Raw genomic sequence first — 19079 nt, 5'->3', positions numbered from 1 at the left:
TAATGAGTGCAATGATAACACCATTAAGCCTTGTTTCCATTTTAACCTAAAACTCAATAAGCTCACCAAGGCAGAATTTATTTTATTTTAAAACATAAACTAAACGTTACGTTTCAATATTCTAACAAGGTCTTCTTCAGACTCTGTACAAAATAATAATAATAATAATAATAATAATTTAATAAATAAATAAATATTTTTTGTATTTGGTAGAGTCTGAAGAAGACCTTGCTAGAAGGTTGAAACATAACGTTTAGTTTATGTTTTGAAATAAAATAAATTCTGCCTTAGTCAGTATATTGAGATTTTGGTGATAAGTGCAATCAATTGATTCATTCGTGCTATATATATATATTTTTAAAAAATATGTACAATTATCCAAGATAAAAAAATTTTTCTTATGGTTCACTCTATATAATAAAAATAAAAATTCTTGTTTAATAGGTTGCCGTATGCATTCGTATACACTGTTAGCTATAGGTATTTTAATTTTTAATTTCTTTAATAACCTGGTAGTCTTCATAATTATCTCCACTTTTGTATAAGTCTGCACAAGCGACACTTCGTGCATGGAATAATATAATTTGATTTACTTTTCCCTTCATTGCAGGCTTGATTGACTTTTTGGTTAGCAATCATCCCATAGCAGTTGCACTAAGAGATCATGTGGTGTTCAAGATAGTGCCTATGATGAATCCAGATGGAGTATTTTTGGGAAATTACAGGTATGTTTCTATTTACTATGGTTGATAGAAACACTTAAGTATGAAGTGTTCCTCCACCGATATCAAACTTTTATTACGATGCGGCAGCTTTAGCTACTACTCGTACCCTATCTAGACACCTTTTTTTACAGTTATGAAGATGCACTTGTAAAAAATCATTTTCAGAATGTGCTTCTTTTACAACTCTGCATTAAAATTAACCGAATACTCTGTTGTGTGTTGTCGCGATTTCCCAAGAGTGACAGAAACGAGAAGTAAAATAACAAAAAATAGAAAATACTATTGTTGTGTGTTTTCGCAACTATAAGTCATGAGAGTTTGAAATATTCCAAAGAAACTTCTATATTGTAGTCACCATAAAATCATTAATAGAATAATTATTTTCGAAAAAGATTGGCATGGAGATATTGTAATGTGTTTTATTCTTTGGAAGACATAGTTATTACAATACGTTACCACCTAAAAAGTCGTATTCAATGTATGTCCTCAAATGTTCTTCAGCGTTGCTATTTAATGTCAGTTTTATGTGTTCTTATGACAATTTTTAAAATGCGTTTCTGAATTTAATAAAGCAAGCAATTAATCGTAAATGCTTGTGGGTTCACCTTGTGGTATGTGAAGAATGTCTACGTGGCGCTTCTGACAGAGCTACAAAGTAGGTTATTTCAACCCTGACTTGGAAAAAGGTATAAAAGGGAGAAGAAAGCTAACATAGAGGCATATACCCAGCACAGAGGGAAAGAGAAAGAGGAGGGAGTGGGAGAATAGGGGTTCGTTTTACTATCACATAAAAGTCTTTACGAAAGATGAAATTTTAACGAATGCCAATATGCTGGGAAGAAAAACAAGCGAAATGGAGTAGACGTTTGTCGACAATAAAGCATTCCGTAGGCCTTTCCGGCGCATGTTGGAAAATTAAGACTTTTTTTTTTGCTTCCTATTTTTTTGTTTGTTTGGTTTGTTTCGTTCATCTTCTGAACTGACTCGTTACAGTTCCGGGGCGCCCGTCAGCGATTCTCACCTATGTGCTCTGGATACAAGTTACACACACACTCACACACAAACACACACCACACACAGACACATACGTGCACACCCACGCTTCGTGTTCTCCTGCAAGTAGGTCGTAAACTGGGAAGAAAGGAGGGGTTCAGATATTGGGCGTAAATCGCTTTGGACTTTGAAATAGGCAATTGAGCTACCGGAGGTAAACTTGTATTACAGAAGGGCATTTCGATGTGGGCTAGCCGAAGAAATGGAAGGGGATATGAGAAGAAGGAGGGGGACACGTGGAAGAAAAGAATAGGGACAGAGTTTAAGCCAAAGAAATGTTCCGGATGGAAGTATCCCAAAGGCTCCGGAGTGAAGGTGAGCTGCTTGGAATGGACTCGAGTTTGCTACAATTTTCAGCTCTGCTCGAAGGAAATATAATTTATAAACACGATACATAAAGATTGTGCTAGTTTTGTGTATCTCTGGTGAATATAGTACCATGCAAAGGACCCATAAAAAGAAAATTGGTTCCACATACATATTAATTCTGTATGTAACCGACGGATTAGGTTTACCTAATTTAGGCATAATATCTTATTTAATTGTTGTTATTTAGCATTGTTTTTCTGCCACTTTTGGCTAATCACGATGCTGAGGATGATGAAATTCATGAAGGGACACTCACAACGAACACCTATACCCAGGCCGGAATTCGAATCCGGGATCCCTGGCGTCTTAGCTCGATCTGCTAACCACTCCGCCACCGGAGTCAGCAGGGACAGTATCATATGATTGTAGTGTATATTGGTATATCAGTAAAAAAACAATTAGATATTTATTACTTGCCTCTGGAGGAGTTTTCCATTTGTCAATTTGCATCAGTTTCTGTATGTCCCTAAAGAGAGAAACATTTACATATAAATCGACAATAATACTTGGGCTTTGCTAATGGCTGAAAATTACACAGTAAATGAATTGTTCAAAAACATAACACAAGATGTTCTTATCTCGTAAAAACACTAATCGGATTGGATATTATTTCTTAATGTAAGACATTCAAGAACCGTATGAAGTATGTATTTTCTCTATTGTCGAAAAGTTACGAACCTAACTGAATTTGCTTCTTCTTCTTGTCTGGTATGAAATGAAAATGTGGGACGTTGGTACATGCAACGTTACTGTGGGCGGAAATCCTAAAATTCTACTCACATATTATTATGAAAGCTTTGCCTAACACCTCCTTATGACTGCACTTCCAAGAGCTTATTCTTCACCGTCCCATCTTTTCCCCCTGTTAATCCTCTCACGTTTTCACTTGGGATCCATTCATCACAGGAATTACAGCTCTTAACTTTTTCCTCCTAAGTTAGGAAACTCTTCCAATTTGAGTTTTTTTCGTTCTCATTCATTTCTTTCACCAAATCATCGTCTTCTCTTGACCCACTTCCTTCTCCCCTCCCCTGGTGGTATTTCTTTGGGTAAATTATCAAGGTGCTCAATGAAGCTAAAACGTCTTTCTTTTCGGAGAGAAGCACTTAATGTGGTGGAGACAGGGATCATCTTCAGCATCTCCTCGAGCAATGGTTTTAGGCATCTCCCTGGTACTTCTCCCTTCTTTCTTTGTCCTTTTATCGGAGATTTAACTTCATACATATGTCCATTTCTTGGATGAATTGATGACGAATAATAGTTCTTACAAAATCATCAGTGTAACGATTAAATCTGAATACTTAGTGAACTGCTGACTCTTTACGCAGTAGGATATGCAACAGATTCCGGTCCTACTCAAACAACAATTCAAGATTCCAGCCCTTTCTCTGGGAATTTTATTACATATTTCTTGACTATACATTTTTTCATACCATTGCTCTGTACAGCTAGTGTTTGTCAATAAACACAAAAATCAAGATATCATTCTTATTATGAATTTCAATACTAATTTTTAAATGTTTGTTTTATACTGCTAGTAATTATTAACACCATAGCGTAGATTCTAAAATTTGTGTCAATACATTATATTAGCTCTATGCATGCATAACATTAGAATTAATGTACTATCTACATTTCAGTGGAGGTAATGAACATTCAAACGATAGTGCGTAGCGTATGCAGATGACAGTGAATCAAAATCTAGTCATGACTCAAACGAAACACAATGAATAATGGAGTAAATATTGCTAACTGGAAATCGACACACCCAGGTACATATTCGTTCATAGCCCTTATATACATTTATTATCAGCTAGGAAAACATGCCGGTATGGTGTACTGCCAGAAAAAAGGAACGATGTATTACAGGAAGCATGGGGTGTGTAGCAGGTATATAATCCGTTAATAAAAGATACATCAATTTCAGTCTCGCCGCCGAAGATTCTTGGTTCGAGTCTCGGCTTGGACATGGGAGTTCTTTATGAGTGTCCCTTCATTTACTCGTCACTCGTCCTCATCATTGCGACTAGCCAAAATTAGCAGAAAACTAATCTAAACAAACAAATTGCAAAAACAACGTATTCTTATGTTGTGAGTTTTGTACGAATTTTGAAACAAAATACAAAACTCAATGACGCATATTCAGACCAAGCACATCATAAAAACCAAAATACATTAATTATAGGTACACTCTCACAGTAATATTTATTGGTAATTATTTTGTGGTAGTTTCTGCTATAGAAAGTGAAATACCATTGAATCTTGGTTTTAGGTGTTTGTGTCGTGAATAATTTCTCTATCGTTAATAGGAATTAATCATGAATAAGTGTTTGAGTATATTTCATTCACATCAGCTGGAACCTGTTTCCAACATGTAAATACTAGTCAGCTTTACAGCGTAGAAACTTTGCTGAAACATCAAAGACTGATATTTGTTGCTCCAAATTCTATCCGGTTCGCTTAAACTTTACTTTCTTCTGTTTATTTAAAGGATGGGGGCTTAAGTTGAGTTTCTTATATTGCCGTGTGTTCCCATTTCATACTCCATGATGAGCAAAGGGCTACGATTGCCTCAGTTTTCAGACAATACCAAGATTCAAGTTTCCTTGCAATTGGAAGTTTCTAGATGCCAAGCAAAGTATGGAGCATCTCTTTGCGACGTGTCATTAGATATTGCTCAATTTCAAGTCAAATTGACAATTCGATATCAGGAAAACTGGTTGAAATTTCAATATAGAAAGCCCTTTCTGTGCTACTAGGGGAAAGAATTTTGTTTTTATCAACCTCTCCTTTCTTCCTAAAGTTATTTTCTTTCAGGAACTCAATCCACTTTTTTCCCCCATTCTTTTAAGAACGCACTGTGATTTCTTCTCACACTCTTGCCCGCTCCTTCCAATCTTCTTGTCCCAATAGGCAGTTTCTTACAACAGTGGAAACTCGCCAGAATTATTCCCTTCGAAAGAGAGGTAGATAAATCATTTGTCTCTTTCCGCAGAGCAATATCTCTCATCTTTGCAACATCTACCATCTGTGCGCGGATAATCTACCGCCTACTTCTGGTTCGCTCACTCTTTGTTCACCCTTCTTCATTTTAACTTCTAGTCACAACTTTTTCTTGTAGGTGCTCGTGCAAACAAATTTTAGCCTTTTTTTGCTCCTGGGGCACCATTAGTCTTAAGAATTAATCTTTCTGAACGAATGAGTGGATATTGGTGTGCGTGAGTGTCAGTGTGCCGTAAAACAAGGTTAAAAATTGATTTAAAACCTACAAGAAAGTGAGATCACACATTTCCTCTTTTTTGAATTTAACGATTAATTTGGATAATAATATTGTGCGTTTCAATTATATAAATTAAGTTTTAATTTCACAATGATTGTTAACAGCAAAGATTCTATGTTGTGTTTCTTTTTTACTTACATAATTCACTATTTTTTCTCATCGTGGGGAAGTAGAAAGCTGTAGCTGTACAATAATACAGATAAAAATACAAAATAAAATCTTCTTTTAACTTCCTTGGGAAGTAGCTCTATACAGTTACAACCAGGTTTACATTTTTCTTTGAGAAAATCAAATTTCACATTACAAATTTTTTCAATAACCAGAAGGCGAAAACAACCAATTTCAAAGTATTCAGTTAGCCATTTCCGCATCTTCCCCTCTCCCCTCCACACACCTGCTATAAGATGAGCCTTAACCAAACTCAGTAATTCTCAATATAGGTTCTTTCGTCTTGTAATCAAGGGGTCCCGGGTTCAATTCCCGGTGGAGGCACATAATGGTTCGGATCCCACTTTAAACTGTAGGCCTAGTCCCGATTAGCCTTCCTGTGCATAAAGTGGACTTAAAACACCAACTAAATCAATCAATCAATCAATCAATATAGGATCTTGGTGAACGTATTACCATAAATGTTCAGTTGTCACACTTACTAATCTTGCTATATGGAACTGCATAAACGTGAGGAAAGAGGAAAGAACACTATATTAGTAGAGTGAATAATGCTAAAAAGCGAAAATAATCACGGTTTTTTAGACAACGAAAGTAAATAAAGCACCAAATACAAATTGGAAAATCAACAACAGAAACATTTCTCAGAGGAAAAAATAAGTATATTGAGCAAGTTTAAAAACTTGAAAGATATGAAAACCAGAGAAATCTTAGGTATATCTCCCTGGCGGACTGATTGTTAATGTTGCATTGCTTTGTGTGGGACCGGCTCCCACAAGCAGGCACATTTAATTGGTTTGGAATCACTTGAAAAAGTAGATAAAACTAAGACCACTGTGGTCCCCTGCTGTACGTTTTTATTGTTATCTTTTCATGTGTAAAGTGCCACGTATTAACTTACGGAACATACTAATTGTTCAACTTCTGTTATGTTAACTACATAACTGAAGAGTTACTTTATAAATAAGATCATCTTACCAACTTCCTGTAAATCAATAATAATTAACAATAAATTTCCAATAGTATTACCGAAAAGATATTATGGGAGTAAGATTTTCATTCTTAAGTATCTGACTATGAGGCTATGAATATCAAGCAGTACGCTGTACATGTGAAAGCTGTAAGTTACAAACCAATTTCCTACTAGAATTTCTGTTTTCTTCAAAGGATAAGAGTTTATGTATTCTCTTCCCATGCTGTGCGTGATGAATAATCCAATTTGGTGATTTCTCACTAGGTTGAAACTGATGTTGGAAATTTCCCCAAATTCCGTCAACCCTTAAAATGTCGATAATGGGATATTTGAGAAGCTTCCAAGTTACCTATTAGTTTGCGTGTAGTGGGCGTCCATTACATTGTCACCTGGGAAATTGTTGTAATAATGAAATACGGTCGATGCATGTCCACAAGTACGAACTGAGGCTCATCTATCGTAATCTGCTTGACATTGGGGGAACCCTCAGGGCCAGAGATTTCCTGTACCATCTCCCGTTTTTCAAACAGGACGGCGGCCACCCATGACATCAAAGTTCATCATATTCTGAAATAACGGCGTGAATTTCAATATTATCTCGAATAAATATACTCTTAAACGAAATCATTATGTTCTCTCCCTACGTATATGTAACATTTATTCCAAATGCCGGTACTTAAAACCAGCAGTCATGTGCACGCTTAACAAAAATATGTAGAAAATCCAGTCCAGTTTAACTCTTTGACGCCGAAAATACTGTTCACAAATCTTGAGAACCGAGAGCCAGAAGGCAATAGTTCAGTCCTTGTAGCCTAGTGAATGAATGTTTCAACCCTTCGCTTACTTAAAAAATTCAAAACTCTCAGCGTGAGCATGAATGCGAGAGAGAGGCTTTTATATTTAATCATGACTTTTGTTTACTATTCCAAACCAGGCTCTTGTCTGTTGACATGTCGTACTTGTATGTATCCTTGAAATTTATATGCTATCATAAATATTACTGGTAAAACATTTGTTGTTCCTCCAAACTGATTAAAAGTTATCAGCATTGCACTCAACAGAAACAAGCTTTCCCCAAGCATTTGCAATAAAGCAATAATCCATTTCACTTTTAAAAAACGTCTGTACCTTGAGAAGATTGAATTTGAGAACTGAATTCGCATATTAACTGTGTTTACGGTAGAAAATGAGGCTGTAAATGACAAGTCAGTGATTTGAGAAGATTCTGTGTTAGAGAATAGAAATTACAAACAATTATTAACCTATTACATTGCAGACTTCAGGAAGAAAGTTTACGCCCTGGTTACAGAATTTCTTACACTTTAGTAAATGAGCTTATTCTCATTCGTAATTCATTGCAAAGCCACATGAAACTGTCTTTTCGTGGGAGAAAATAATACACGAAGAGCGACCGTCACCACTGAATATAATTTACTCGCAGATGTTAGAGACTTGGCTACAATCTGGATTTAGAGAAATCGATTCCCAGACATATGCACTTATCATGATGTCCACATGCTATTTCCCAGGTGCATCATTCAGTTAATGCAGTTATACTAAGCGATAATTGTTGAATTGATGACAATTCATTATCTATTGGCATATCTTATGCAGGCGCTGAAATAGAAATACTTTTAATGTGCTTATTCACATGATAGTGACCTTGTTGTAAATAAATATTAAACAAAATTTTACAGCTGGGTTCATTTCAGTGTGATACAGCGAGGAAGGCTTTCTGTTCTTTGTTCATAATGTCCATCCATTTCATAAGGAGAGTAATTCACAGTTACAGTTGCATCTTAGAATGTAAATTTACAATTTACATCTTGGGATTAAATTTACAACTTACATTTTAAGATGTGGAAATGAAATGTCCTGTACTTTGATTACGAAGCAAGACGAAACATATTCAACCCACATAAAATTATCCCTTCCAACACTATTAAAGAAAACTTCTAATTACTAACATATAGCATTAATAATGATTTTGTGAATTGCTTATCTACATATATTTTTACCATTTACACCATTGTATGGTAAAGACGCCTACATGCGACTTATTTGTAATTTTTCAACCAAGTGCTTTTTGTTAGTAGGAACTGGTTTGAATTGTAAAGCTACCATTACGAACTGTATAAAAGAACCAAGCCAGTCAAAATTTCAAGTATATTTTATGCTCAGCTAGGTAAATTGGACCTGGGCCTACAGTTGAATTGGGATCCAAACAACTGTTCAATATTGCTCCACTGCGAATGAAACAAGGAATTACGATCACGTTGCCCTTTTCCCCTAATATGAGACCTGCTTGGTACTCTGTTATTAATGTATCACCAGAAAGAGAGAATGAGAGAGAAATATAATGAATTAAAGAGATACGGGATGAAAAGAAGAATATGGGAGGGGAAGAGAATGAAGAGATACAGGAAGAAAGGCAGAACGAGAGAGGTAGAGAAAGAGAGGTGGAGAGAGAGAATGAGAGAGAGAGAGAGAGAGGTGTAGTGCTCACATGAAATTACAGTGCATTTGAGTCTTTTGCCTGCCGGTCCCATAATATTTGCTCAACTGCCATTGTGTGTTTTGTACTGAAAGTATGTCCACAATGCCAGATAAAATGTTTTATATAAGTTATTATCGTGTCCAGACATACCCTAAAAGGAAACAAACCTTCGTAGTGGATAAGCCTCGGTACAAAACACAGGCTGTCAGTTTGTTCATAAATCATAAACACTAAAAAATAACATAAATTATAGAAGCCTGAATTGTCACACGGTTAGAGTAGCAATGTTTCCCCCCCCCAAAAAAAGAGCCAGCTTATTACTTTGTTTAAAATATTTTTTTTTATTCCTTGTCCTACAAATGTGTCGAATGTGGCTTCGGAACGCTGTCGTCGGATAACGTGGTTCAGTTACCAAGATGATATGGGGTTGTATCACCTTAGAGTTCCCAAGTGACTGCAAGATGTTGGATGGTTCCAGACACAGTGAACAGTCGTGTGGAACCATGGAAGAGGTCATGCACCCATCCGTCAGAATACTACTTGCAGACAATCCATTTATCAACAGGAAAGTTCCATGTGTTTCAGTTCAAAACGCATGAAGGAATGGTTTCACCAGCACTACATGTAGCTGCTCTGGCCACCAAGAATCCCCAAAAACTCGATCGAAAACCGGTATAACACAATGGAGTACAGGCTGTCAAAGCAAAAACAACAACCATAAAGTACATGTGAGTTGATATTGGCTGTCATGTCACATTGGAGGCAGATTACACGCGACAAGTGTCGGAAGTTGATCTTGTCGATGCCGCAGAGAATATAGTCTAGGAGCCAGAAGAGTTCTGTTGGAATTTTGAGAGCCAGAAATTTTGTTTGCTTATATGATTTCTACTACATGTAGGCATTAAAAAAAATTGGTTACATGATCTGACTTGTGGTCATTTTCTAGAAATTTCCGCCATTTTGAATTTTTGATTTTTTCTTTTAATTTTTTGTGGAGTAATGTGGGGGAGTAGTACGTCATTTTATAGGTTTTCAAGCACTCTAAGCTTTAAAAAAGCACATACTATGGTCTATAGATAAGAATAAATGAAATGTAGCCTTTAAATTTTGAAGGAGGAGACATTAAGACTGAAAAGAAATGTAATATTTCCCTTTGCTTTATTTTTCATTTCAGTCAAACATTTAAACATAAATCGTTCCTTTTGCATTTTAAAAATGTACGGTAATTGACGTTTCAAACTCTATAAGGACATACCATAGCTCGTAGGCAATTCTGGCATGTACAGGGTAGACCAACATCACTAGGTCTTAAATGTTGTTATAATAGGATTGTAAGTACTGTCTTATCTACATAATTATAATTAAAGGACCCAGTGTTGAGCTGTTTTCCAGTACATTCATCTATATATGGCACTGAAAGTAGACACGCTTTGTGTGGAAGGGCATGTTTGAAAACGGGGGACAACATTTCGAAAAGTTAACATTTTTTGCTTCGTTGTATTCTTGGAACTGCATTTCGTCACTAGTTTATCTCGATGAGGCAAGTATCTTTGCAATGCATTGTTCTGCACATTGAACCACCGTCCAATTTCAATTATGCATCCTTGACCTTTAACTGGCTTATTGTAATGTTGCTCTAATGTTTGAACATTGTAATGGACGGATAGGCAAGCTAGGAAAGGAATTTTTCCCTTGAATATGAAAAACTTCGCAATGATCATAGATTCAATTCCATATCTTTGAAATTTTAAGTTAGTGCTCTTACTTCATATATTCATTACAAAGATCATTTGAAAATGCAAACCTTCGACAAATTTCCTTATCTTACAATCTTTTGTATTGCTACAGGATCACTTTGAATCTTGTTAGAGGCTTTGAACTTCTTGTTTTGAAATATTGCACCTGAGGCAAAACATTTGACACATCACTAACGATAGAAGTTATTTCAAAAATTACATCTAGAGAAATTCCTGTGCTCTTTCACGCTCGCAAATTTGGAAAAGTTGTGTTTCTCCCTTCTATATTAACTGATTACATACCACACATACGGTTGATATGGATTTTGATTCACTTGGCCTTGGAGTGAAGACCTGCCTGTTTTTCTTTGAAGTCATTTGCAGAGGATACTGATCTAAAGATTTAGTTACTCGTTTTGATATAAGGTCGCGTGATAGAAAAGTTGTCTATGTCTATAATTACACCATCATTAAGCACACCACTTGATTCTTTGAGTTTCTGTCATCCAAAATCTGTCCTATATAACTTTTCTCGTCCGTCCGATTTACGTTATCAAACAAACATAAAAGCTTCATGAAAGTCTTTTCTCTTTTACTTCGATGGAAATTGCACTAATTCAACTATTTTCATTATTAATTCTTCGCAAGGCAGGAATTATTCCACAAAATGGAAATAAAAAATGAATTAATACAGTGTTCTTAAACGTATGTACAAACGTTAAAAAACTATAACAGCATTTTTAATTTTTCCCTCAATTTCTACAAAACTCATACTTCTCCAAATGAGATTTGCATGTGATTATTGAACTCTGGGTGCCAAAAACATATAAAATGACATATTACATTGCCATATTAAGCTAAAATATTTAAAAAATCCAAGATGGCCGCAATTTCTGCAAAATGACCATGAGTCAGATTATGTGACAATTTTTTTCTAAACCACTAACCATAGTAGAGAAAGTCTGAACAATCAAAACTTCTGGCTCTCAATCTTCCAACAGAACCTTCCCAGGTGCTACATTAATATGTCACGTGTGACTTTCTCCAGCTGTGATCCGAAACTTTTTCCAGCAACTGTATTTAGTTCACACTTAACCCACCCGAATAGAATTATCTGTAAACACCACTGTTACTAACGTGGCCATTTTTTAGTAATTTTTCAAACATTTTATGAGATTTTCAGAATCATATTTTATGAACCGAAACACAGAGATTAATGTGGAAACCGAGATTTCTTCAAAAATTATTCGCGAAAAATAGAGAAAGGAGCAAATTCGAGAATCTGTCGAAGTCACGATGGACTGAAGACAAACTTCCTCTCTCTCTCGTGGTAATTCGCCACAAATCTAAAGAAAATACAGACCAAAACAGACAGAGAGTTCTCCGAAATTCAGTTTTATCCTCCGCGGATGGTTGTTTTTTCCTTTTCCTGTTATGAAAATTGTCAATACGCAGGCAGCACCAAGAAAATAAGTAAAGAAATAGGAAAAAAAGGTAGCTTAATACGATAAGATCCACAAACAAAAGATTGGAATAGAAAACAACGCTCCTTGTGGGCGAAGAAACAACCGATGGAGAACTTCTTCACTCCTCCACAGGGACCTAAAGAAAACTACTTTTGCAGAATTTTGTTTCGATGTTTCTGCTTCACCTGACACGGAGGAGGCGGCTACTTTGAAAGGAAAAGAAACAACAATGTTGATAACGGTATATGCGGGTCCCACTGCTTCATGCTGTAGGCAGGGAAACGTAAACATAATTTTTGCACAATTTTCATATCCTTTTTGGTAGTTAATACTTGTACCAGGAAAATTTAATGTTGCTGAAATTTGTGTTACGTGACCATTCTTATGTAAATCTTGTATAGATTTTGATAGGCAGTTGTCGCAACTCAAGATGCGCCCAGTGTATTCTGTAATTTTTTACAGTAGTGTTGTTGCTAAGGAAGAAAATGCAAAGATAGTGCCCCTAACGGTTATCAAAATCCCTTAGTGTGTGTATATATATATAATATAGGGTGTCCATAAAGTCTCACTCCATCCTGGGTATTGTGAGAACGGCTGTAAATAGGAAGAAATGGCGAAACACATATTCCATGATGTTCAGGGGGAAACGTTTTGAGGCCAACCATTCACTACCCAGCCCCCTTCCTCCACAAGGGGGTAGGCTGGGGTTGACTCATTTTTTTCAAATAGCAAGGGGGGTCGAAGAATATGTCATTTGAAAGGTCTTATTTTAACAACAAAAATACAGCAAATCCGGGGTCTCTATGTAGCTCCAATTGACAATGGCATGAAATCAAATGTGGAACATGACCAGCATTGGACAGGACTCCAACTCCTACAGTAGCAATCCTATAAAACAGTGGGAGCTATAAATATGTTCCTACACTGTAGCATGATTCGGAGATATGGAGATGTCCTAGCAGTGTCTACAAATACGTACACCCCCCCCCCAAGAAATAGCAAGCATCCGTACACAAAACCGCATATCATCGCGCCTCCTGAGATTGCTACCAGGAGGACAAGGACCGACCGACATGCACAATCGCAACTCAAGTCAAATGGTGAAGGAGGCACGTAGTTACATGTACAATGTCAACTGCAGGCAAATGGAGGGGGTTACAATATGTTACAACACGTACACCCTGTATATATATTATCATTGGCCTTATTCATTATTCCATGTTAATTCCTTATTGGCATGTGCGTTCGTTGAACATTATCCAGTTACGTTACTGTGGCTGAGTGCATAAAATGGTCGGCTTTCTCTCTTACGCTAAATAATAATAATAAAAAAGTACCAACATTATCCTTTGTCTAATACTTTTACTTTTATGGCGCTCTGGAGTACTTGCTTAGCGCACCGGATTTATAGTTTGAGTGTTTGTCTATTTTGTATTGATGCTAATCGGGACTGGACCTACAGTTTAAAGTGGGGATCTGATCCACTATGTGCCTACATCGGGTATGGAACTCGGGATCCTTTTATTGCAAGCCGACGCCGTTATGACTCCGGAGGGAGGCTCCGGAATTTGTAGTAAATCACAGGTTTGACGGTACATGCACAGAGGTTCGGAATATCCCACTTTAAACTTTATGTCCAGTCACGATTAGCCAAAATGTGCATAAAGTGGACTTAAAAAACAACAACAATAGGAGGTTCATTCGCCACAATCGGAAAAAAGCAAAATAAGTTCGTTTACCTAGAGACAACAGAAGAGATGCTCTCTAGATCAGGGTTGTTACAGGTCCAGGAATTTTAAATCAATTCAATTCCGGTCCAGAAGAGAAAATCAGCAAGTGTAAATGGGTTCTGGATCCTAAAGAACCTTCTTATCTGTAAGGTATTTCGGTCCAGGAATATTTTTTCCGGATCAATGTAAATAATTTCCAGGAACCTTTTTTCCGGATGAATTTAAATACAGTCCGGGAACCTTTTTTTCGAACGAATTTAAATTCGGTCCAGGAACCTTTTTTCCAGGATCAATTTAAATACGTTCCAGGAACATTTTTTTTCCGAATCAGTTTAAATAGTGTCCAAGCTCCGCATTGAGATGAAACAATACGAAACTTGGATCAAATACAAACCTGACGATAAACAATTATCCACTTGTGAGCATGAAAGACTAATGCAAGTCTATCTCGAGAATTTAAGGAACAGTGCCGTGCTTAACGGTAGAAATGGGTGAAACCCAAGCGCTGCAGTCACGTTACCCCTCTTCATGCAGCCCCATTCTCTCGCGCGCGTTCCTTCCGTTGGTTGTAGCAGCATAGCCCGTCCCTGTTCTGATAACTGCAGCCTCACGTTATCTCATCGACGGCTCCTATTGACTGTGGTTCCTGGATCGGATGCCAAAGCAACACGTGTGAACTTAATGTGACGTCACACTAATATAGTTCATTGTATTATGTAACTCTTCGACAAGGGAGTTTTTGAACCTGGCCCACGAGTGAACAACAGCGTTATGATTTATTTCCTTCGCTACGGTTTCTACAACCGGAGTGTGACATTCTAATGTAAAACGTACTCGCGGACATTTTTAGAAGACAACTTTTAATCGGTCAACTCTGGTCCAGGAATTGTAAATAAATTCAATCCCGGACTGGGAGAGTAAATCAGCAAATAAATGAGTTCTAGACAGTGTAGAATCTTTTCATATTTAAAGCATTTCAATTCGGTCCAGAAACCTATCCGGATGAATTTAGATTCTGTCCAGGAACCTTTTTTTTTCCAGAATGAATTTAAATTCGGTCCAGGAACTTCTTTCTGAAAGAATTTAAATTCGGTCCGGGAACTATTTTTGCCGCATCAATTTAAATACAGTCCGGGAACCTTTTTTCAATGAAACAATACGCAACTTGGACCGAATTTAAATTGAAAACGTTCCGGTCCTGCAGCAGAACCCAATAGAACCCATAAGACTTTCTAGGCTGCTGGAACTTTAACAACCCTGATCTAGATACGCATTGTTAGAATATGTAAAAGTATAAACAAGCAACGGTTAAAGTAAAATTAATATTGGATGCTAGTAGATATTGTCACTGACAAAGAGACAAGTATGATTTTTCTGATATATCTCGGTTAATCTGACGATATATATAAGCGACAGGTGTTTTTGTAGAAAAATATATGTTGCGCTGAACACATGGTGAAACCAAACACAGTACGAAGTCAAATGAAAAATGTAAGATATGCAGAGAAAATATTAAAATAATCAAAGCAATCTATTTACAGTTTCTCAAATTTCGTGTTTTAATCTTCAGAATATTCATTTAGCAAGAACTTGTGGGAGTCACAAACTTATTTATCATTTATTGCAAGATATGGTTTCACTTACATGAGTTTTTAAAATACAACACTATGATAAGCTCACGGTACTTGCTATTTTCTAAGAAATTTGATGTAAACAGAAAAATAAAATTCTTAATATAGTGAAGCGGAAGAGCGGAATAGGGCGTTCTAACAGCGGTTAAAATGTCTTTTTTCCTCAACATAATTATATTTCGCGAGAATTTCGAATAAATGCCATGCTATCAAACGGCAGCCAATATATCGGTCGACTCTCAAGGCGACTAAAGATATAAAGAATCAGGTTACGATACCAATAAATCCTGGATGCTAACATGACTTTCCGTGTGTCAAATTACTGCCGCCTTCGGAAATAACTTTCGTCGACTTATTTCTTTCCACGCACTACATGCATGGGGGACAGTTATCATTTATTAATATAGTTCCCCCTTTTCGGTTGATATCTCCGTCTGGTAATATCCCTGGTTGAAGTGTAACAGCATCTTACCTGCTGTGGGTATAGGATGCATCTCTGAAAGTGTAAACATGGCAACGGGTCGATACGAAATCTCATCTCATCTTATAGGGAAGAGTTAGGTTATTGGGTTGTTGTTAGTGCAGTAAAAACAGTGAAAGCCTGGCTGGAAGTCGGCTTTTGTCGTCTCTGGAAGCACAGTAAACCGTAATAAAATGCAAGCCGTAAAGTACAACTTTATTGCCTCCCTCCTGATAGATATATCCATCTCTTGGAAGGAGGGGATCGACGGAAGATGGAAGGGAGAGAGAGGGATGTAACGACAACTAATTGGCAATCTGTTTGTTATTATTTTTATCCGTTTAATTACACTGGGAAATTACGATCCTCCATAAAGCAGCATCGCACCTTCAAGGAGTGAGGTTACGGTTATCTTCTTTCTATCTATAACTATTTTATAGCCTGTTCGGTTTCTGAAGGCATCTGCTTTCGAGAAGGGATCCTCGAATCTTCAACGCTTCATCAGCCACTGAAACGGGAATAACTCTACTTAAACGGCCGTGAACAGAAAGGAAAATCGTGTTGGATATATTTAACGAGATATCATGCCTTGTCACCTCTATCGTCCCATAACTCGTTCCTCATGTTTGCTTCATTCTTGAGGATGCAACACCCACATTCATGTAGCGCTGGGTGTACTTGTATTCATGCATGTGTACGTATAACAAGACTACACCAGAGACCATTCAATTAGGCGGAGAGGAAGAGGAAGAAGTAAACATAGAAGAAGAAGAAGAAGAAGACAGAGAGGAAGAGAAAGACAAAGAGGAAGAAAAAGACAAAGAGGAAAAAAAGACAAAGAGAAAGAGTAAGACCTAGCAGAATTTGTACTGTTGCCGGCACATCTTTTCACAACTGGCTTTCTTCGAATATTTACATCGTCTTGCAGTCCGTCATTGTAAAATACGGGATACAGTTAATGCCATGAATATAAGCTGAAAAGAAAGATCAGGAATGATGACGGCCTATTTCCCTCTCGAAGAAGGGTAGGCATTGGACAAGGCAACACTGTGTGGTGAACGTTGCCTCATTGTGTGCTGGAACCAGCGATTTCGTGGCCTTCAATAACTTTCCCTTTGCAATAAGGGTCGACGCTCTGACTAGGCAAAACTACATGGTAAACGTTGCCAAATTGTGTTTGAGAGCCAGCAATTCCCTATCTTGGCTTGCTTCGTCTTTTACATTTGAGACAGCAGCACATCTCTGTCCAGAGAAATAATTACGTGACAGCTTGTATTGAAGATATTATGCTCTTGTTAAGTCCTAAGATTAAAGTAGTTGAGTAGAATGCACAGAATATAAAGTCGATGATTGTATACACTCACTTTGTGATCATATTTGCACGTTATAGAATATTTAAGACATAATATAACAAGTATTATCTAAATTAACACGAAAATACAATACAACTGGATCAAAACAAAGCATTTAACACTGTTTCTTTTTCAAATAGTTACATAAGTCTCGCATGGTGTTGCCCATATTGTGACACTTTGCTTGTCTTGTGTGTGGAGAGCGTTATTATGGAAAAAAGGTTTAGGTGACTCTGTTTCTATATTCAACTACATTTTGTGCCTCAACGTACTAATCAGTTTCATTTTTTAACTGTTCTAAATATCTATATTTTTTTCGAAACACAGTCGCTATATAAAAGGTAACGAGTTTACATGAAATATTTGGATTGGGGGGGATTTCCAACTTTTATTGTAAAGTATTTACGTTATGAGAGAACTAGCAATTGTTCATATTTTGTGGATATTTTCTTTGTTTACAGTACATATGTCCTATGTCGACAACAATTGCAAAACACAGTAAAATACTTAGCGCTCAAGGCCCACACTGCTTAAAGAATTTTCAACAATAATGTAAAAGGAAAGGAAAGGCTTTCCTTTGAATGAAAAGATAATAAGTTGTGATGATGATTTTAATCTGAATTTGAATTTAAAATTTTGGGTGCGTCAGCACTTAGGCTGTTTTGCACCCGCCACGTTATACGGGGTCCAGCCCCTTAACATAACAAATAATATAACTGCAATGTCGCATGACTAAAATCTAAAAATGTTCTGACTTCGGTTAAAAGCTGAGGCTGTAAGGGGGCACTCAGCACACATAAGGATAAAACACAGGACAACACACAGAATTATACTGTCCATAGGGCCAGTCGCCAGATCCTCGTTAGTCTACAAAAAGCAGTCCAGAGTGTACTACGTGGAAGTGAGGTTGACAATTGGGTGTACTACGTTAAAGGTCACCCTTTACATCCCGCTGTGATGCTAATTTCTTTGGTTTTTGTGTATTTAAGTATTTAACTTAATCTTTCACAAATGGTGTTAAATAGATACGACGCTACTGGCTATCAATCTACTTCCAAAGAAAAATCCAATTTTCCAATACATAATCTGTCTATAATAATCGTCTATGCCTGTTTATATATATCACAGCTTATAATTTAATGAAATATCAAGTTCTTTAGTAATCCATGATTGTTTTATTTTGTTTTATTTATTTATCTTTATAACTGACTTAGAGACTGGTGAATAGGATGCTTTTCTAAACAGTTTTAAATCGATTAATGTATATTTCAACAAAATTTCTGTGAAAAAGTGTCATACTAGCTTGTAATCTGTTTTACTTTCTCTATTCGGCTTACGCTGAAAGCATCATAATCATTACTTCGGCTAAACATGTGTCCAGTGTTCGTCATTTACCTTCTCTTCCTGACACTTCCACAACTGGTTATCTTCCCCAGTCAGTAATTTTCTGAAGAGGGCCCTCTGATGGCTCATCTCACCTTGAGCGTAAATGACTTCGGAGGTTCCCCAATAACTTCCTTTCAGCGGGATTTGAGCGGCAGCCGTCATGAGTGTATTTTGGGGTACTGCACCGACTCCTGTCAATGATCCGCTCCAAGTGATAAGTATCCTGATTAACCCGGCAGCTTCACCCAGGAGT

At 36.9% G+C, this 19079-nt stretch overlaps 1 protein-coding gene across 3 annotated transcripts in view; it reads left to right on the top strand.

Moving 5' to 3' along the window:
- Positions 1-19079, top strand: part of LOC145984028 (cytosolic carboxypeptidase 6) — a 1364216-nt gene that overhangs the window by 954757 nt on the left and 390380 nt on the right. For all 3 annotated transcript variants that reach the window (XM_083117345.1, XM_083117347.1, XM_083117346.1), the window contains one exon: positions 611-725. In XM_083117345.1, coding sequence (XP_082973471.1) covers positions 611-725 — 115 coding nt within the window. The remainder of the gene's footprint in view (positions 1-610; positions 726-19079) is intronic.

The sequence above is a fragment of the Lepisma saccharinum genome, chromosome 2, assembly GCF_977018435.1.
Source record: "Lepisma saccharinum chromosome 2, izLepSacc3.1, whole genome shotgun sequence".
NCBI classification, from domain to species: domain Eukaryota; kingdom Metazoa; phylum Arthropoda; class Insecta; order Zygentoma; family Lepismatidae; genus Lepisma; species Lepisma saccharinum.
This window is presented reverse-complemented; position numbering and strand designations above follow the sequence as displayed.